Raw genomic sequence first — 22,572 nt, forward strand, 5'->3', positions numbered from 1 at the left:
ATTTTTGGATTGGGTTGTTTGTTTTTTTGTTATTAAGCTGCATGAGCTGCTTATAAATTTTGGAGATCAATCCTTTGTCAGTTGCTTCATTTGCAAATATTTTTTCCCATTCTGAGGGTTGTCTTTTGGTCTTCTTTATGGTTTCCTTTGCTGCACAAAAGCTTTTAAGTTTCATTAGGTCCCATTTGTTTACTCTTGTTTTTATTTCCATTTCTCTAGGAGGTGGGTCAAAAAGGACCTTGCTGTGATTTATGTCATAGAGTGTTCTGCCTATGTTTTCCTCTAAGAGTTTGATAGTTTCTGGCCTTACATTTAGGTCTTTAATCCATTTTGAGCTTATTTTTGTGTATGGTGTTAGGGAGTGATCTAATTTCATACCTTTACATGTAGCTGTCCAGTTTTCCCAGCACCACTTATTGAATAGGCTGTCCTTTCTCCACTGTACATTTCTGCCTCCTTTGTCAAAGATAAGGTGACCATATGTGCGTGGGTTTATCTCTGGGCTTTCTATCCTGTTCCATTGATCTATCTTTCTGTTTTTGTGCCAGTACCATACCGTCTTGATAACTGTAGCTTCGTAGTATAGTCTGAAGTCTGGGAGCCTGATTCCTCCAGTTCCTTCTTTCGTTCTCAAAATTGCTTTGGCTATTCGGGGTCTTTTGTGTTTCCATACAAATTGCAAAATTTTTTGTTCTAGTTCTGTGAAAAATGCCAGTGGTAGTTTGATAGGGATTGCATTGAATCTGTAGATTGCTTTCGGTAGTAGAGTCATTTTCACAATGTTGATTCTTCCAATCCAAGAACATGGTATATCTCTCCATCTATTTGTATCGTCTTTAATTTCTTTCATCAGTGTCTTATAATTTTCTGCATACAGATCTTTTGTCTCCTTAGGTAGGTTTATTCCTAGATATTTTATTCTTTTTGTTGCAATGGTAAATGGGAGTGTTTTCTTGATTTCACTTTCAGATTTTTCATCATTAGTATATAGGAATGCCAGAGATTTCTGTGCATTAATTTTGTATCCTGCCACTTTACCAAATTCATTGATTAGCTCTAGTAGTTTTCTGGTAGCATCTTTAGGGTTCTCTATGTATAGGATCATGTCATCTGCAAACAGTGACAGCTTTACTTCTTCTTTTCCGATTTGGATTCCTTTTATTTCCTTTTCTTCTCTGATTGCTGTGGCTAAAACTTCCAAAACTATGTTGAATAAGAGTGGTGAGAGTGGGCAACCTTGTCTTGTTCCTGATCTTAGTGGAAATGCTTTCAGTTTTTCACCATTGAGGATGATGTTTGCTGTGGGCTTGTCATATATGGCCTTTATTATGTTGAGGAAAGTTCCCTCTATGCCTACTTTCTGCAGGGTTTTTATCATAAATGGGTGTTGAATTTTGTCAAAAGCTTTCTCTGCATCTATTGAGATGATCATATGGTTTTTCTCCTTCAGTTTGTTAATATGGTTTATCACATTGATAGATTTGCGTATATTGAAGAATCCTTGCATTCCTGGAATAAACCCCACTTGATCATGGTGTATGATCCTTTTAATGTGCTGTTGGATTCTGTTTGCTAGTATTTTGTTGAGGATTTTTGCATCTATGTTCATCAGTGATATTGGCCTGTAGTTTTCTTTCTTTGTGACATCCTTGTCTGGTTTTGGTATCAAGGTGATGGTGGCCTCGTAGAAGGAGTTTGGGAGTGTTCCTTCCTCTGCTATATTTTGGAAGAGTTTGAGAAGGATAGGTGTTAGCTCTTCTCTAAATGTTTGATAGAATTCGCCTGTGAAGCCATCTGGTCCTGGGCTTTTCTTTGTTGGAAGATTTTTAATCACAGTTTCAATTTCAGTGCTTGTGATTGGTCTGTTCATATTTTCTATTTCTTCCTGATTCAGTCTTGGCAGGTTGTGCATTTCCAAGAATTTGTCCATTTCTTCCAGATTGTCCATTTTATTGGCATAGAGTTGCTTGTAGTAATCTCTCATGATCTCTTTTATTTCTGCAGTGTCAGTTGTTACCTCTCCTTTTTCATTTCTAATTCTATTGATTTGAGTCTTCTCCCTTTTTTTCTTGATGAGTCTGGCTAGTGGTTTATCTATTTTGTTTATCTTCTCAAAGAACCAGCTTTTAGTTTTATTGATCTTTGCTATTGTTTCCTTCATTTCTTTTTCATTTATTTCTGATCTGATTTTTATGATTTCTTTCCTTCTGCTAGCTTTGGGGTTTTTTTGTTCTTCTTTCTCTAATTGCTGGAGGTGCAAGGTTAGGTTGTTTTTTCGAGATGTTTCCTGCTTCTTAAGGTGGGCTTGTATTGCTATAAACTTCCCCCTTAGAACTGCTTTTGCTGCATCCCACAGGTTTTGGGTCGTTGTGTCTCCATTGTCGTTTGTTTCTAGGTATTTTTTGATTTCCTCTTTGATTTCTTCAGTGGTCACTTCATTATTAAGTAGTGTATTGTTTAGCCTCCATGTGTTTGTATTTTTTACAGATCTTTTCCTGTAATTGATATCTAGTCTCATGGCGTTGTGGTCAGAAAAGATACTTGATACAATTTCAATTTTCTTAAATTTACCAAGGCTTGATTTGTGACCCAAGATATGATCTTTCCTGGAGAATGTTCCATGAGCACTTGAGAAAAATGTGTATTCTGTTGTTTTTGGATGGAATGTCCTATAAATATCAATTAACTCCATCTCGTTTAATGTATCATTTAAAGCTTGTGTTTCCTTATTTATTTTCATTTTGGATGATCTGTCCATTGGTGAAAGTGGGGTGTTAAAGTCCCCTACTATGAATGTGTTACTGTCGATTTCCCCTTTTATGGTTGTCAGTATTTGCCTTATGTATTGAGGTGCACCTAAGTTGGGTGCATAAATATTTACAATTGTTATATCTTCCTCTTGGATCGATCCCTTGATCATTATGTAGTGTCCTTCTTTGTCTCTTCTAATAGTCTTTGTTTTAAAGTCTATTTTGTCTGATATGAGAATTGCTACTCCAGCTTTCTTTTGGTTTCCATTTGCATGAAATACCTTTTTCCATCCCCTTACTTTCAGTCTGTATGTGTCTCTAGGTCTGAAGTGGGTCTCTTGTAGACAGCAAATATATGGGTCTTGTTTTTGTATCCATTCAGCCAATCTGTGTCTTTTGGTGGGAGCATTTAGTCCATTTACATTTAAGGTAATTATCGATATGTGTGTTCCTATTCCCATTTTCTTAATTGTTTTGGGTTCATTATTGTAGGTCCTTTCCTTCTTTTGTGTTTCTTGCCTAGAGAAGTTCCTTTAGCAGTTGTTGTAGAGCTGGTTTGGTGGTGCTGAACTCTCTCAGCTTTTGCTTGTCTGTAAAGGTTTTAATTTCTCCATCAAATCTGAATGAGATCCTTGCTGGGTAAAGTAATCTTGGTTGCAGGTTTTTCTCCTTCAACACTTTCAATATGTCCTGCCACTCCCTTCTGGCTTGCAGAGTTTCTGCTGAAAGATCAGCTGTCAACCTTATGGGGATTCCCTTGTGTGTTATTTGTTGTTTTTCCCTTGCTGCTTTTAATATGTTTTCTTTGTATTTAATTTTTGACAGTTTGATTAATATGTGTCTTGGCGTATTTCTCCTTGGATTTATCCTGTATGGGACTCTCTGTGCTTCCTGGACTTGATTAACTATTTCTTTTCCCATATTAGGGAAGTTTTCAACTCTAATCTCTTCAAATATTTTCTCAGTCCCTTTCTTTTTCTCTTCTTCTTCTGGAACCCCTATAATTCGAATGTTGGTGCGTTTAATGTTGTCCCAGAGGTCTCTGAGACTGTCCTCAGTTCTTTTCATTCTTTTTTCTTTTTTCTGCTCTGCAGTAGTCATTTCCACTATTTTATCTTCCAGGTCACTTATCCGTTCTTCTGCCTCAGTTATTCTGCTATTGATCCCATCTAGAGTATTTTTAATTTCATTTATTGTGTTGTTCATCGTTGCTTGTTTCATCTTTAGTTCTTCTAGGTCCTTGTTAACTGATTCTTGCAATTTGTCCATTCTATTGTCCATTCTATCTCCAAGATTTCGGATCAACCTTACTATCATTATTCTGAATTCTTTTTCAGGTAAACTGCCTATTTCCTCTTCATTTGTTAGGTCTGGTGGGTTTTTATCTTGCTCCTTCATCTGCTGTGTGTTTTTCTGTCTTTTCATTTTGCTTATCTTACTGTGTTTGGGGTCTCCTTTTTTGCAGGCTGAAGGTTCGTAGTTCCTGTTGTTTTTGTGTCTGTCCCCAGTGGCTAAGGTTGGTTCAGTGGGTTGTGTAGGCTTCCTGGTGGAGGGTACTAGTGCCTGTGTTCTGGTGTATGAGGCTGGATCTTGTCTTTCTGGTGGGCAGGTCCACGTCTGGTGGTGTGTTTTGGGGTGTCTGTAGACTTACTATGATTTTGGGCAGCCTCTCTGCTAATGGGTGGGGTTGTGTTCCTGTCTTGCTAGTTGTTTGGCATAGGATGTCTAGCACTGTAGCTTGCTGGTCGTTGAGTGAAGCTGGGTGCTGGCGTTGAGATGGAGATCTCTTGGAGATTTTTGCTGTTTGATATTATGTGCAGCTGGGAGGCCTCTTGTGGACCAGTGTCCTGAAATTGGCTCTCCCACCTCAGAGGCACAGCACTGACTCCTGGCTGCAGCACCAAGAGCCTTTCATCCACAGGGCTCCTTAATTTGGGATGATTCGTTGTCTATTCAGGTATTCCACAGATGCAGGGTATATCAAGTTGATTGTGGAGCTTTAATCCGCTGCTTCTGAGGCTGCTGGGAGAGATTTCCCTTTCTCTTCTTTGTTCTGACAGTTCCCAGGGTCTCAGCTTTGGATTTGGCCCCGCCTGTGCGTGTAGGTCGCCGGAGGGCGTCTGTTCTTCGCTCAGACAGGACGGGGTTAAAGGAGCCGCTGATTCGGAGGCTCTGGCTCACCCAGGCCGGGGGTTAGGGAGGGTCACGGAGTGCGGGGCGGGCCTGCAGCGGCAGAGGCCGGCGTGACGCTGCAGCCTGAGGGCGCCGTGCGCTCTCCCGGGGGAGCCGTCCCTGGATCCCGGGACCCCGGCAGTGGCGGGCTGCACAGGCTCCCCGGAAGGGCGTGTGGCTAGTGACCTGTGCTCGCACACAGGCCTCCTGACGGCGGCAGCAGCGGCCTCAGCGTCCCATGTCCGTCTCTGGGCTCCGCACTCTTAGCCGCGGCTCGCGCCCGTCCCTGGAGCCCTCTCAAGCAGCGCTCTTAATCCCCTCTCCTCGTGCACCAGGAAACAAAGAGGGACGTAAAAGTCTCTTGCCTCTTCGGCAGGTCCAGACCCCTCCCCGGACTCTCTCCCGGCCAGCCGCGGCGCACCAACGCCCTGCAGGCTGTGTTCACGCCGCCAACCTCAGTCCTCTCCCGGCGCTCCGACAAAAGCCGGAGCCTCAGCTCCCAGTCCCGCCCGCCCCGGCTGGCGAGCAGACAAGCCTCTCGGCTGGTGAGTGCCGGTCGGCCCGATCCTCTGCGCTGGAATCTGTCCGCTTTGCCCTCCGCACCCCTGTTGCTGTGTTCTCCTCCGTGGCTCCCAAGCTCCCCCACTCCGCCTCCCGAAGTCTCCACCCGCGAAGGGGCTTCCTAGTGTGTGGACACTTTTCCTCCTTCACAGCTCTCTCCCGCTGGTGCAGGACCCGTCCCTATCCTTTTGTCTCTGTTTAGTTTTTTCTTTTGCCCTAACCAGGTACGTGGGGGGTTCCTTGCCTTTTGGGAGGTCTGAGGTCTTCTGCCAGCGTTCAGTAGGTGCTCCGTAGGAGTTGTTCCACGCGTAGATGTACTTCTGGTGTATCTGTGGAGAGGAAGGTGATCTCCACGTCTTACTCTTCCGCCATCTTCCCGGAAGTCAACCGCCCCAGACTTTTAATGCACAGCTAGAGAAAGGCCAGGGTAGGAGGATGATGGCATAATGACCCACAGGCAGTATCCCTTAGTTATCCCACCCTCTGCTGGAATTTGCTGTGAGTACTAGCACCAGGGAAGAGGTGAAATGCCAAGGGACTTGAAATCTATAGAAATTAATAAATGTAATAGTAAGGAAAGGAATCAGGAGATGCATGGTTAGGTCCATGAGGTGCGCAGGCATCAGCATCATATGCCGAAGGCTAGAGCGTACGGAAGAATTGCCATTGCTTCCCTCACCATTTCTTTCCATTTGAATTTAAACAGTTCGGCGTAAAGGGAGGAGAAAATAGATATAATAGAATAAATGTACCTTCTCTCAGCTTGGAGTCTTTGACATAGAGAAGAACAAAGGAAACAGCTGTTCAGTCCCGTCTGTGTTCAGTCTCTTCTTTACGTATGCTATTTTATTTAATCCTAACCATAGCTGTGTGAAGTAGGCATGACATCTCCATTCTGCACGTGATGAAAATGAGATTCTGCAGTTAATAACTAACCCGTTACCTTGACCCCCAAAATGTTGCTTCTGTCCCTTCAGTGTGAGATTGAATTCTTGTCCAAGATTTCTGTTTTCATCTGGCATATTTTTACAGCATGCCATAACTTGCACTCGCTGATGCTATGATTGAGATTATGTCAAAGCAGACCTATCTTCTGGGGAACTGTGAGCGGCACTTGCATGGTGTGGTATAAATCCCTCTGGCATTTCATCATCTGAGGACATTTGTAATTGGTTTTCTCTTTTCTAGGGGTAAGGGGATTCTTTTTTTTTTTTCAAATAAATCCCCGCCCCTCAAAACCAAGCACATCTATAAAAAGGTAATATCACTATTTAAAAATCATAGTGATGTGGTATATATATACAATGGAATACTACTCAGCCATAAAAAAGAATGAAATAATGCCATTTGCAACAACATGGATGGACCTAGAGATTATCATACAAAGTGAAATAAGTCAGACAAATATCATATGATATCACTTATGTCTGGAATCTAAAATATGACACAAATGAACTTACTTACAAAACAGAAACAGACTCACAGACATAGAAAACAAACTTACGGTTACCAAAGGGGAAGGGGGGATAAATTAGGAGTTTGGGATTAGCAGGTACAAACTACTATATATAAAATAGTTAAACACCTAGGTCCTACTGTATTGCACAGGGAACTATATTCAATATCTTGTAATAAACCATAATGGAAAATAAAAAAAGAAAGATAAAAATTGCAATGTCCTCTGTAGATTATAGCACATTGGAAATTTTAGGACAGCTGGTCCCACCAGCATTTCCTGTGCTGTTTCTTGTATTTGGTTTGGAATCATTACAGCTTTGGGAGTCATGACTCCAGTAAATATGTAGAAAATAGGAAAAAACTGTACTTCAGAGACACAAAATGTGTATTGATGGACTGACCTTCCCCACTTTAGGTCAGTCATTTTTATCTTTTTGAAATTAGAAAAACTAAATTGTGTAGGTACTAAGAGAAGAGAGTGTATAAATTAAACAGAAAATTATTTTTTAATCCAAATCTCTTTAAAGAGAGCTACTTTAGCCAGTTTGCTGATTACCGATTAATTTAATTTAATATAAAATAGAAGCTAATTAAGTATTGAGAAACTTAAATATTAAAACAGGTGATGTACGTCTACAGTTTTTTTAACACGTAAGACTGTCCTGTTCAGGTGGCAGCCTGAGCATAAGCGCTTCTTTCCCTGCCTTCACAGTCTCCATTGAACTAACCATAAAGCAATAGTGATGTAAATAAATCCCTAACAGCACTGAGAACCAGAAATTCAGCTGAGTGTCTGGAAAATGGAGACTGGACAGGACCCTACTGTTAGATAGATAATCCTGGGCAGGGAAGGTCATGACCCAGAAAAAGAAAAAAGGAAAATAATGAACCAAACAGGAACAAGCTGTGGTGGTAGAGGGAATGTCATTGGGAGCTCCAGGAGAGACTTGATTTCCTCTCAACCCCAACAGAGAAGAGACGTGGACTGTGCGTAGTGATAGGAACATGGCCATTCTTCCACCCATTACTCCTCTACCACTATCCTAGCGGGTTTTCATACAGAGCTTTCAGTCTGGCTTTCCTCCCTCAAAAAAACAAAATACAAAAAAAATCATAGTAATATTTGCTAAGAAAATGAACAGCTAACTAGAACTTCTAGTTGGGAGCTAGTACCTAAGAGAGAAGCAGAATAGATTCTGAGATAATACCAGACCTTAAACATAGATATCTCTGATGGGCGGAGGAAGAGCTAACTTTTCTCAAGAAGGAAGTAAACCGAAATGCTATACACCCAGAATAAAGTACTTCGTATTTTTGTTGGGGAGTGAGAGAGCAGTCAGGGCTCCCAGCTTGTCTTGAGGCCTCTTCTCCTGAACCCTAAATGAAGCCTTCCAGTTAACATACCCTGTCCACTTAGAAAGAGCCCTAAATCAGCCCTTCCCTACAAGGGAGACGTATGTTAGCAAAATGGATCAATATACTAATATGGGAAATCCACGCCAGTACCTTTGTTAACCAGCCTGTTATCATTCAAAGATGTGAATACATAACCCAGGAGCACCAAAGAGAAGGAATGACCCAGAGGAAATCTACTTAATTCAAGGAACAGAAGAAAAAAATTTCAAATGTAATTACAGTCTTCAGAAGGATTTGAAATTATTTGCGTCAAATAAAAAGACCAGATTGATATGAAAAAGAAGCAGTTACAGAACAAATGAGCACTCCGGAATTAAAAATAGGGTTGACAAAATTTTTAAATTTAATAGATAATAGCTGAAGTCTGAAGTCTGGAATATAAGGTCGAAAACATTTTTTTTTTCTGAATATAAAGCAAAAGTCAGATGGAAAATATGAAAGGAAGTTAAGTTACATGGAAGATCAGTCAGGGTGGAAAGGTCAAATCCAGCTAGTAGGAATACCAGAAAAAGAAAATGGATAAGAATAAATAATAATAGAAATGGAATTCCTCAGGAAATGAGCACTCATTGTCAAAAACACTTGTGCACAATGAAACAAGAGCAAGGAAAAAGAACAGACAGCAGAGAATTAGAGAGACCTCCAAGGACGTCAGATATTGGAATTACCAAGCCCAGGATATAACGTAAGAGTGCTTACTTTAATTTACAGAAATGAGAGAATTGAAAATATAAAGAACAAAAACGTTTGAAAATGTACTAATCAGAACCTCTAGAAGTTAGAAAATAATAACAGAAATTAAAATTTCTTTGGTCAGGTTTAACAGCAGATTACACATAGGTGAAGAAAAAGTAATGAATCCGGAAACTGAACTTAAGAAATTATCTAGAATGCAACCTAGAGAGACAGAAATGGAAAATATGAAAAGGAAGTTAACAAACCTGGAGTATAAAGTGAGAAGGCCTAAATATATGTAACTAGAATTCCAGAAAAAGATAAGGGAACAGAGGGAATATTAAAGGAGATGATGGCTAAAAATATTCCAGAATTGAAAGACACTAACCCATAGATTCAAGAAACCCAATGAATCTTCCCAATGAATCTTAAGCAGGATAAATAAAAAGAAGTCCACCCTAGACATATTATAGTTAAACTGCAAGCCACACAGGTAAAGGAAAAATTCTTAAAATGCCCTTAATAACTTCAAAGAAGTAACAATTGAACTTCCAGTTGACTTCTCAACAGCAGCCGTGTATCTGGAAATTGACAAGGTGATTCTCAAATTTATTTGATAGAACAAGGAACCAAAAATAACTCAGACACTCCTTAAGAAGAACCAGGTTGGAGCCTTGCCTTACTAATATTATTATATGAATGAATGAATGAGTGAATGAATGAATAAATGTTTTAGCTAAGTAATGAAGATAATAATAAATTGAGCAATGAAACAGATGTAAAGGACCCAGAAACAGACCACAGATTTATGAAAACTAGATTCGTGTCAGAGCTAAAATGTAGATCAATGGGGAAAGAATGGGCTTCTTAATAGATAGTACCAGAATAATTGGTTATCTATAGGGAAAAAAAGGAAGCTATCTCCTACCTGACATCATATACAGAAACTATTCCAGGTATTTGTAGAAGACCTAAATGTGAACAGTAAAATTATACACTTTCAAAAGGTAATAGAGAACATCTTTCTGATGTATTTCTTAAGTAGAACACCGAAAAAGTGTCAAATAAAGGAAAACGGCAGATTTTTTTTTTTTTTTTTTTTTTGGCTGTACACGGGCCTCTCACTGTTGTGGCCTCTCCTGTTGCGGAGCACAGGCTCCGGACGCTCAGGCTCAGCGGCCATGGCTCACGGGCCCAGCTGCTCCGCGGCATGTGGGATCTTCCCAGACCAGGGCACGAACCCGTGTCCCCTGCATCGGCAGGTGGACTCTCAACCACTGTGCCACCAGGGAAGCCCAAAATGACAGATTTTTATAAGGAGATGCTGCACAGCAGTGAGGGTGAATGAACCAAAGCTATGCACATCACATTGGCTGAATCTAAAGTCATATCATTGAATGACAGAAGTAATCCCAGAAGAATGCCTACACTATGATTGCATTCATACGAAATTTAAAATCAGGAAAAACTAAAGACTTTTATTTACAAATTAATTCATGGTGGCAGAAACTGTCAAGAAAGGGAGAATGATTAACACAAAAATCCATTGCTAGCTAGCTGGGCTTGAATAGGACACAAGCTCAGGAGGCTTCTGGGTTATTTCTTGTCAGTGTCCCCTTTCTGGGCCTGGAAGGTGTTTTTACAGTTAACTCATTTTACTTTTTAAAAACTGTATATAAACATTTTTGTACACATTACATGCATGCTCTATTGAATTTCTCTTTAGGAAAAGCATAGCCTTTACTTGAGACAAATGAACCTGTGCCGTGATGAGATATAAGAATGAGAATCCATTTGACGTAAATACTGGGAACCCTTGCCTTCTTTCAAGTGTAGTGGCCGTCCCTCCGTGCAGGTCCAGTCTCTCTACTGTTCCTTAGAGGCTAATATATATGTTGTTATAATATTGTAAATTCCGTTACTCATGTATAATTTTTCTCATGGCCTATGGGCAATTCCCAAAATTAAATTATTGATAAAATTAATATTAATGAGGATGACTCATTAATAGTTACTGAACAGAATATAAATATTTTAAATCTTGGCTATGCCGGAGGAAAGGTATAGCTGTGCATAGTGGGATGTGAGTTGCCTCACTTTGCATAGTACAAAAGAAAAGGTACTGTCAGAAGCTGTTTAATCAAAAAATAGGTTAAATTTATTCAAAGTTAAAATACCCACTAGACACTAAAGTTTAACAGAACTAACAAAAATTTTAAGCGGAAGGGAGGTGGTAGTATAAGTGTATTAAATATCTTATCTCTCATTTTTCATATCAGAAATTATTACATACTGTCTGAAGTTGATTCATCTAGAAATAAGCATATTACTTAGCGTTATAGTTGCAGGGCTAACAGGACTAATGACAAAAGCAAGCAGAGCCGTTACCTTTTCTCTACTGTTCAGTTTTTTTTTCTTTACGCTGAGCACAGATTCCTTTTATTATAAAGTGGTAGCACAGCAAAACTTGCCTTCGAAGCAGAATACAGCCTAGGTCTATTTTGATTTCCTTTTCATAGCGCTAATTATGGTACTCCAGCAGTGCAGTCATTTTCAGTTGAAGGGGCGTGAATTAGATATTATCTATGTTTCCAGAGAGACTACTCGACATAAAAGTCCTTGGTAGATTTACTGGATTAAACATGTAGCTGCTGTAATTTTTTAAGTGACCTATTGGAGGCATCAAGCCGTTTCATACCTTAACTTGTATACCGTCTCAGTGGTGTGTGTACCTTTGTCCTCTTTTCCCACTGTAGCGTGGGACACTGCATTAATGATAGGTCATCAGACAGAAGACATATACTGAGCATGTAGTATATGTTTGGTACTGTGGAAGACTCAGGTAGACAAATATGGAGTGTCAAGTTGAAAGTATACATGTAATATACATATACACATACATATGTATTTATATGTGAGTGTGAATGTGTACATTTACTTTCTATGGCTCGTTTTTTCTCTTTCTCTCTTTAATTATATTTCCGCCTGCAAAAGGACCACACTGCACCTGAGCCTCTCTCTTATGCCCAGTGTCTTAAAGATCAATGCAGGTTCCTTCCCTAGGAGAGCAGTGTTGAATCTATCATGAAAACAGCTGGAATAATCAGGACGAAGCCCCAACAGTCCTCATTGGCGGCGGAGAGGAAACATCCGAGCACCCAACTGAAAAATCCCTTACTGAGGATTTTTTCCGGCTCCCATTCATCATTTTCCCTTGGGTCCTGATACAGAGCCTATGATTCTCCATGGCTTGTGCACAGAGACACTTCAAGTTAACTTCAGAAATTACATCACGTAAAATTGCCAGATATTGGGGAGAATTTTGTGTTCTGAAGGGCAAACAGAGTTTTACTTCCTGACTCCATCCTGCGTTTCCTTTTCTCCAAAAAGGTTAATTCATGATCCACTGAGAGCACTCATTCCCCGACTGTTCATACATGCCCAGTGTGGCCCCATTGCATCCTTCCTGTTTGCCAGAACCTATTCTGTTTTCCCTGTTGCCACAACATAAGTGCTGCTAAGAGCAGAGATAACCAGCTGCAGCTTTGTTCCTGCGCCGCTCCCGCTCCCGATTCCCGCAGCCCCCAGATCCCATGTGCAATAAGGCCTCTGTCCTCTCAGCCCACGGGGTATCTGGCAGCATTGTTGGCCAAGGTGAAACATATTTATTCAGACATCCAAACACTGTCTTCACGTATCAGATTGATTTCCTTTTTTTTAATGACATAAGTTGTTGAGAAACGTTTACTCCTGGGCTTCTGAGCCTGCTGCCTACATTCCTGATGATGATTGGATGTGGGGTAACTTCTGGCAGCTCCAGACCAGGGAAAGTAACCAATTTCTCCAAATTAAAGGGGAAAAAAAAAGATCGCTATGTTTGAGAAAAATTAAACCTCCATTTAGTTTTATCTTAGGTTATGCAGGTGTTACAACTCTGTACTTTAGGATTCTGGCAGGAATTGTGGTTTCTCATTTGAAAAGTGATTTTGGACAGTACTAAGGTTATTTTCTAGCACCAAAGACAGTTGACAAGGTCTTGCATGTCTCCTAAGTGAGTTTACAACAAACCTGGCCTGGAAGAGAAAATATATTATGAACGTACAAGCTTTAGAGCAAGTTTATTAATTCTCTGCCTCTATTTTTACTTCAGCATGGTTTCCCACGTACTGGGACTCCGTCAGTGTTTGCTATTGAGGCAGTTAAAATAGATGTGACTTTTCACAAGGTGACTGTCCCTCACGTATGTCCCGGCAGTGTGTAGACACACATTAGCACAGAGTTACATCTGAGATAGATGTGTGCACTATATGTCACTGTCTTCTTTCTCTCACAACCGTTCTGTTTGAAAGAACTAAAAGGAAAAGAAATTATAAAGTTTACTTTTGAGTTCAGTTTGGACGATATCTTCAGAATGTGTTCATCATGTAATTTAGGGGGTCATTCCCAAGCCTCGGTGACAATAAGCTAATGGCTACAGCTGACAAAAGGGACTTGGTACAGGACATAGGCCTGAAGCCCTAAACAGCAGACTGGGGGATTCTGTGAGGTCTCCAGGCCTGGCTTGAAAGAGCAAAGCAAAGCAAGTTGCCACCATCAGGCCCATCTCTTGCAACTCATAACCTTCTCTGGGGTATGTTAAACTATTAGCACTACATAACCAGCCTAACTAACCACAGCTAACTCACAATGGCAGTCATGACCTTCCTGCATCCTGTAGCCTCAAGAAAACAAAAAGAAATGCCTTACAATACAAGGATGTATGGTGTCAAGCCATCAATGGTCGAGGATCTAAGACTTACATTACGTCAACTGCAAGAGGAATTTGCCCTTTAAAACTACAAGAAACGAACTGGTTCCAGGCTCCCTTCATTAAAACCCATTCAATCCTCGGTGACCACAGACGGCAGAAACATTTCTTTAACTAGTCTCTCAGATGGCCAGGAAGGATTTCTGATTTATATCTTATTCTGCATTAACAGGGTGACCCCAGAACCTGCTGCTGGGGCTCTCTGTGGGGTGTAATTCTTGGGAATCTTGTAAGCTGGGGTGCAACCTCAGTGTTGTGTAAAATTCTCTCCTCCAAGTTCTGATGTCACCTGACCTGGTTTAGCTTGTGTTTGCAGAAGGGATCGGAATTCAAAACGCCTTGCATCTAGAATGCTAATGGGGTTTATTTCCTTAAGTTTTCTGTAAAAGAAGTAGAAGGAAACAGATGCCATCTGTAAGGTATTCATCTTTTGGCAGGGTCTCCACTCTGAACCTCTGCTTGTTTGCAAACAGCTCCGTAGTACCTATTCACAGATCCTTGCCCGGGCCATTGTATTACAAAGAAGAAATTATTTTGCAAATCCGGTTCTTGGACAATAAAAAAGATGTTTGAAAAGCTTCCTGCTGCACATTTTGAATGGTTGTTAGTAGGAGTGTGGAAATATATTGAGCCTCTCTTAAATCTTACAGGCTGTAACGCTCACATGTTGGTATTTTCTTCCTTTTTAAGAGAAAGGTGATGCTGAGCCAGGGAGTCCAGACAATGGCACATCGAATACATCGTAAGTCTGTTTCCTGTTTCTATCCCGAGATGACTGTTCTTTAATATGCTTATAATATGAAACTGCGCAAATAACTTGTTATAGTAACAGTAATAATGGAAAGAAGCCTGTGGTTCTCTTTCTCATGATAATGTGTTTTTTAATGCTTTTGGGTGCATATGCATTTTGAGGTCTTTCTTATGCTTTACCCCAGTAAGAATAATCTTGAAAACACAAGGCTCCTCTTCATAAAGTACAAATGTAACGAGATTTAACGGTATTATTTTGGCAGGGGGAGGGGAGGAAAGCTTTTGGAATTTGCTTGGCAACTTCCATCACTGTCATAAATAATTAGAGGACTTTTCACACATACTAGGGAAGTACCAGTGTCATTTTAAAGCCTGCCCTTTGCAACCTGACCTCTGAATTATGTGAAATATACAGTTATAGATATCTCTGGACCCTCAAGGGTTTGTTCATAGTTTTGAGTTAACAAACACAGTTTTGAAAAGATAAGAAGAGGCTTTTAAAACATGTTCTTCACTCTACGTTTTGTCTTTTTCCTCTCGATAGCCAAGCAGTCCAAAAAATGTTTTGACGATTAATTCGATGCCAAATTTATATGCCAAAGTTTACATAATTCACAAGCTAACAAATTATTTTAGCTCCATAGGAATTAGTAACAGGTTTACTCCTTAAAAATCATTATTTTTTATCATTTCTGAGGAGTTAAATGTATTTTCTTATTATAAGACAGTTTTGTGCATATATCTATATTTGGACCAGTGCTCTTATTACTAAGCATTTAAAGTGCTATTCATTAGAAATGACAGCTTACGATATAACATTATTGAGTGTATTTGTCCAAGATCTGTTTCTCAATCTAGGAAGAGCCTTTGGCTTACATAGGATGGCTGTTTGTTTCATAAAGGTTATGACTACATGTTTCTTAAGATGTTACCCTAAAAGTTCAAAATAGTTCCATTATCATGATTTCTAATGATATAATGAATGTGACTGGTTTTAAATGGTTAAAATATTACTAATTTTTAAATTTTTGATTGTAAAATATAGTAGGAAAAGGGTTTTAATGCCATCTGGAGGCATTCTAGAGAACTGAAATGGGTAGAATCATTTAAATATGTAGTTCTTTTGAGCGGTGTTTGAGACTACATAAGAATTTATGCAACTAGAATGTCAACTATTTGGGAGTAAGTTATATTTTTTTATAAATAATTTTATAAAAGTGTTAATTACTGTAGAAACAACAATTTTTCAAATTCTCGTTAACAAATCATCTTAAAAACAGGCAAAGGAGCATACAAAATATTTTGGAAAGCTGCTAGCATCCTGCATTTAATTTTTTCAAATTTAAAATCACATTCAGTGGGCTCCGATTTTGTTAGTACAGTTTGATGTGCCGCTAAAGTTCTCCGCCCCTTATACATCTCCGAAAAGTCCATTCTCTAAAAGAATTGGTTTCCATAACTCATTACCTAATCAAAATAAATATGTTGTCTGAGGAATTATTTTTAAACCCTCTGGAGATTTGTGAACAGTGAGAGTTTAAAGCATCACCCCACATTCTTGTCTCTTTGAGCAAAACAGACTTAGTCATCCATCTCATATCCTGCCTCTTGGACTAGAAACAGCAGAAATAAAGCCTGAGGCTGCAAGTATCCCTCTTAAAAGTGGAGAATTCTAAACTTGATCCTCCCAAAGCACCTTCTAACCGTGGTCTGTTATAATTAGGCAAGAGGAGCAGCTCATTATGAATAAAGAGCAGGGACTCAGGATGCCTTAGACTTGCGTAGCATTTTACAGTCTCTGTGTGGTATCCTACCTGAGCTTTATCTATGCAGACAGATAGGTAAGACAATATCCTTATTTCATATATAAGGAATCTAAGGATCAGAAAAGTCATTCAACTTAAGTGAAAAAATTGGGACACACATCTTTGGATATTCAGCTTTTTTGGCCATTTACCATACTGAGGGGTCAGGGGATCTTAGGAGACAAAACAAAGTCATAAGTCAGAACCAAGGAGAAAAGTGGGGACCCATTTATTTGTTAAGTGGTAAGTGTATTAGTTTGCTAGGGCTGCTGTAACAAAGTAGCATAGATTGGGTCCCTTAAACAACTGAAATTTATTGTCTCAGTTCTGGAGGCTAGAAGCCCAAGATCAGTCATTAGGGTTTGTTTCTTCTGTGAAAGAAGGATCAATTCCAGACCTTGTTCGTTGTTTTGTAGATAAACATCTTCTCCCTGTGTTTCTTCACATCATCTTCCTTCTCTGCATGTCTCTGTGTCCAAATTTCCCCTTTTTATAAAAATACTAGTTATGTCGGATTATCGCCCACCCTAATGTTCTCATTTTAACTTGATTACCCCGTGAAGATGCTATCTCAAAATAAAATCACATTCTGAAGTACTGGAGGTTAGGACTTCAACATATGGATTTTGAGAGGACACTCAACATTAAGGGTCAGAGCAATCAAAATGATTCAGAAGCCAGGTCAGGAGAATCAGGAGTATACAGATGCCAGAAGATGGAACAAGGTGGTAAAACAGACCAAAAATTATGAGCTCCATGGAAACCAACGAGGTGAAGGAGAGCTGAAAACTTGTAAATAACATACACACAGGCACTAGGAAAGATACCTCTTCTACATTTGTAGTTTGGTGGGACAGACTTGGCTTCAGTAATGCCTATACATCCCTCTGTCTGTATAGTTCCATGACCTGTGAGTCATTTCAAGCCATTTTTTGGTTTTAAACTGTAGTATAAAATTGAGAGTATCCAGACAGCTCATTTTCTGAAAAAGCATCTTTCCTCACTAGCCTCTTTTAAAAACGAGAGATTAGCATTGTTTGCAATGTCCAAGACATGGAAGCAACCTAAGTGTTCACTGATGGATGAATGGCTAAAGAAAATGTGGTATCTGTACGCAATGGAATATTATTCAGCCATAGAGGGAAATCCTGCTACTTGCGACAACATGGATTGACTTTGAGGGCATCATCCTAAGTGAAGTAAGTCAGACAGAGAAAAACAAATACCATATGACCTCATTTGTATGTAAAATCTTAAAAAAAAAGGGCTTCCCTGGTGGCACAGTGGTTGAGAGTCCGCCTGCCGATGCAGGGGACATGGGTTCGTGCCCCGGTCCGGGAAGATCCCGCATGTCGCAGAGAGGCTGGGCCCGTGAGCCATGGCCGCTGAGCCTGCGTGTCCGGAGCCTGTGCTCCGCAACGGGAGGGGCCACAACGGTGAGAGGCCCGCGTACCGCAAAGAAAAAAAAACTGGATGAAATATTTTTTACAAAACAAAACTATTTGAAGACACTAGAGGCTGATCAAAAGAAGGCAGAAATGTTGGCAATTTGATCCTTGAGAGAAAGAACTGGAATGCATGAGACCTACATTTTTACAGCTTCTCTCCTGAGGGCACTCCCCATTCCACCAAGAGTAACTACAACTCAAGGCCACAATCATATATTCTTGAAGTGTATGAGGATGGAGTTCAAGGCTGCCAGAGTGGCTGGGATTTAAGGGAAGAAATTCCAGAAAGGAGGCAGCCATAGAGAAGAGAGTTCCACTTCTGTATATAAATTCTCCTCCATGCTTGGGTGACTTCTAAACTGTATAGGTATGGGAGAAAGGCCAGTGAGCCCAGTGGAAAACAATAGATAGAGAGCTGAAAAGCTGAGCATACATTTCAATGGCTGCCTACTGCCTACAAAGATTGCCTGTAGAGTTTGGAATTTGAATCTCACCCAAGTTATAGGGACGTGGCAAACACTTAGGTTTTTGTCTGAACCCTCAGAAAGGCCTCGCCTTAAGAATAAAGGATTCATCCTAAAATTAAGGGCAAAACCAAAGTAGATCATAACAAAGTGTAATCCTAAGCATTCACGAGTTCAGCTAGTAATTTGTCTGAAACAAAAATATTAACACTCTTTAAAGGAATAAAACAGATCTAGAGCCTCTATTACATGTCATTCATAATATTTATTATCTAATCAAAAATTAACAGATATGTATAGAAGTAGGAAATTGTTACTCATAATCAAGAAAAAATGTAATTGCTATAATAGAACTTGAAGTAACCTAAATGTTGGAATTTTCAGGCAATAACTTTAAAGCAGGTGTTAAAATATATTCAAGAATCTAAAGGAAAACATGGTCATAATAACTGAAAGAAGAAGACTCTCAGCAGGGAAATGGAAATGATTAAGAAGAACCAAGTGAAAATTCTGGAACTGAAAAGTAAAATATTTGAAACAAAAATTTCACTGGATAGCCTTAGTGAAGAATGGAAATGACCAAATAAAGGGTAAGTAAACTTAAAGTCAGATCAATAAGCATTATCCAATATGAAGAACAGTGAGAATGAAGATTAAAAACAATAAACAGAACCTCAGTGAATTATAGGACAATATCAAGTAGTATAATATACATGTAATTGGGGTCTGAGAAGGAGAGGACAGAAAAAACAGATCAGAAAAAATATTCAAAGAGATAATGGCTGAAGGCATCCCAAACTGGCTGAACACATTAACTTACAAATGCAAGAAGCTTAACAAATCCTAAGCAGGATAAATAAAATAAAACCACACCTTGAAACGTTACAGTAAAATTGCTAAAACCTATATTAAAGATAAAGAGAAAAATCTTGAACATTGCCAGAGATAAATGACATATTATGTAAAAGGTAACAGTGACGCAGTTAACCAAAGGATTCCCACCATGAACAACGGAGGCTAGAATATTATTCAAAGACATCTTTAAAGTGCTGGAAGACAAAATAAAAACAATAAATTTAAAAAAATAAAGAACTTTATCAAGCTAGAATTCTAAATCTAGCAAAAATATCCTTCAAAACAAGGTGAAATAAAGACATTTTTGGTTTTTCAAAATCTGAGAGAATTTATTTCCAGAAGACCTGCACTACAATCAGTGATAAAGGAAATTTGTCAGGCTGAGGGGGAATAATATCAGGGGGAAGTTCAGACCTACACGAAGGAAGTATTTACAGGAAATGATAAATATATATGTAAATATAAAAGATTATGTAATGTAAAAAGCAAGATACTCTTTTATGGGACTTATGATGTATGTAGATGTAAAATGTATGACAAAAATACCACAAAGGATAAGAGAGGGCAAATGGAATTGCATGACTCTAAGATTCTTACATTTTATGTGAAGTGATACAATATTAAATCCAAGGAGACTGGCAATAAGTTAAGGATGCATAGTGTAATAACCAGAAAAACCACTAAAAAAAAAATACCAAAAAAAGCATAAGTGTCATTGGAGGGATTAAAATAAAATACCAAAATAAATTAGATTTGAAAGACTGCCTACTGTCTATAAGATATACAATTTAAATATAAAAACACAGTAGGTTGAAGCCAGAAGAGGAAAAGATAGACTGTGTAAACAGTAAGCATCAGAAAGCTAGCGTGACACTATTAAACTACCAAACAGACTTCTAGACAAAGAGTATTAGAAGAGGTAAAAAGAACATTTTATCATGCTAAAAAGGTCAGTTAATGAGGAAAACAGACCAGTCATAAATATGTACGTATTTACTAAGAGATTATCAAAATATATGAAACAAAAATTGACAGAACAATAATAATAGAGATTTTTAACATCCATTTCTTCAGTAATCAGTAGAAAAATTAAACAAAATATTAGGAAGTATATAGAATATTTGAACATTATCAACCACTTTGACCTAATTGACATTTATAAAACACTACACCACCCGACTGGTACAAGATATGTAATCTTATCAAGTACACATGAAGCAAGACCTTATTGTGCACAATAAAAGACATATAGATAAATTCCATATGATTAAAATCTTGCAGAATGTGTTGTGTGATCACAGCATGGTTATATTATAAGTCAATAGCAATGAAATTCTAGAAAATGCCTAATATTTGAAAGTTAAATAACATTTCTAAATAGTTTTTGAGTTAGAATAAATCACAAAGGAAATTAGAAAAAAATTTTAACTGAATGAAAATGCATGTACAGTTTATGAAAATTTATGGGCTTTGCTAAAACAACACACACAAAAAAATGTATAGCTTTACATGACTAGAAAAGAACAAAGTTGAACATCAGTAATTTATGTTTCCACTTTACGAAGCTAGAAAGGAAGAATAAATTAAACCCAAATCATTAGGAAGAAGTACATAATAAAGAGAGGAATAAAAATTTTTAAACAATAGAGAAAATTAAAAAACCAAACTTTAGTTCTTTTAAAAATTAGTAAAATTAACAAAACACTTACAAGTCTAATCAAGGAAGAGAGGAGGGAAACATAAATCACTAACATTAGCAAAGAAAGAGTGGGTATCACTATATAGCCTACAGAAGTTTAAACAACAGTAACTGGATATTATGAACTACTTTCTGCTAATTAATTTGACAACTTAGATGAAATAGTCAATTTCCTTGAAAAATACAGTTACCATAAGTAACTTACCATAACTGCCACATGAAGAAATAGAATATCTGAATGACCCTATTGCTATTAAAGAAATTGAATTTGTAATCAGAACTTTTCCACAAAGAAAATTCCTCCAGAGGCAGGTGGTTTCACTGGTAAATTCCATCAAAACTTAAGTAAGAAATGTTTTTACCAATGAAACACCGACAAGTGAACTGCTAGTCTTATACAAACTCCTTCAGAAAATAGAAGAGGAAGAAAAACTACCCAATTCATTGTATAAGGCCAGTGTAACCTTGATACCAAAATCTGACATAAACCTTATAAGAAAAGAAAATTGTAATCCAATATCTCTTATAAACACTAAAAAATCCTTAATAAAACATTAGCATATATGTTCCAGTGATATATGAAAAGGACATTATTCATTATAACTAAGTAGGGTTTATCACAGGAATGAATGGTTGGCTTAATGTTAGAAGAAAAATTAACGTAATCCACCGTATTAATAGAATGAAGGAGAAAAACCATATGATCTTCTAAAAAAATGAAGGCAAAGCATTTGACATGATTCAACACCCATCCTTGATTTTTAAAACTCTCAGCAAACTAGTACAAGAAGGGAACTTGTTTAATCTGACAAAGGGCATCTACCCCCAGACCTACTGCTAATGTCATATTTAATGGTGAAATACCAAACACTTTCCTCCTAAGATCAAGAACATAGCAGTAATGTCTGCATTTATCACTTCTATTCAGCATTGTAGTTCTAGTCAGTACAATAAGGCAAGAAAAAGAAATAAGAGGCATAAAGATTGAAAAATCTTTTGGAAAAATCTTTATGAATGATTGTTTATAGAGAAAATCCTAAGAAATTTAATAAACAACTACTAGAACCAATAAAAGAATTTAGCAGGGTCAGTTTACAAAAATCAGTTGTGTTTCTAATAGCAGTAAGCAATTGCAAAATGAAATTTAAAAAGCAGTCCCATTTGCAATGATATAAAATACTTAATAAATTTAACAAAAGACATATAAGACTTGTACACTGAAAGCTATTAAACCTTGATGAGAGAAATTTTAGACTTAAATGGAGAGATGTTCATAAATTGGAAGGCTCCTAATGTTAATATGTCAGTTCTTCTCATAATGATATACAGATACAACACAGTGTTGATCAGAAGGCCAACAGGGCACTTTTCTAGAAAATGACAAGTTGATTCTAAAATTTTTATAGAAAAGCAAGTGTCCTAGGTAGCCAAAACAGTCTTGAAGAAGAGCAGGGTTGGAGGCCTTACAGTACCTGATTTCAAGACTTACTGTAAAACTAAAGTAATGAAGGTAGTGTGGCATTGACATGGAAAGACAAATCAATGGAACAAAACAGAGTCTAGAAATAGACCCACACATATATGGTCAACTGATTTTTGACAAAGACAAGTCTTCAACAAATGGTGCTGGAGGAACTACTGGGGGAAAATCTGAATCTCACTTAAGACACAATTGAGATGGATCACAGACCTCCATTTAAAGGCCCAAACTA

General features: G+C 38.3%; 1 protein-coding gene across 1 annotated transcript in view; it reads left to right on the forward strand.

Moving 5' to 3' along the window:
* AFF3 (ALF transcription elongation factor 3) overlaps positions 1-22,572 on the forward strand; it is a 478,605-nt gene that overhangs the window by 284,751 nt on the left and 171,282 nt on the right. The window contains exon 10 of the mRNA XM_060170002.1: positions 14,530-14,581. Coding sequence (XP_060025985.1) covers positions 14,530-14,581 — 52 coding nt within the window. The remainder of the gene's footprint in view (positions 1-14,529; positions 14,582-22,572) is intronic.

Source organism: Lagenorhynchus albirostris, chromosome 13 (assembly GCF_949774975.1).
Source record: "Lagenorhynchus albirostris chromosome 13, mLagAlb1.1, whole genome shotgun sequence".
Taxonomy (NCBI): Eukaryota; Metazoa; Chordata; class Mammalia; order Artiodactyla; family Delphinidae; genus Lagenorhynchus; species Lagenorhynchus albirostris.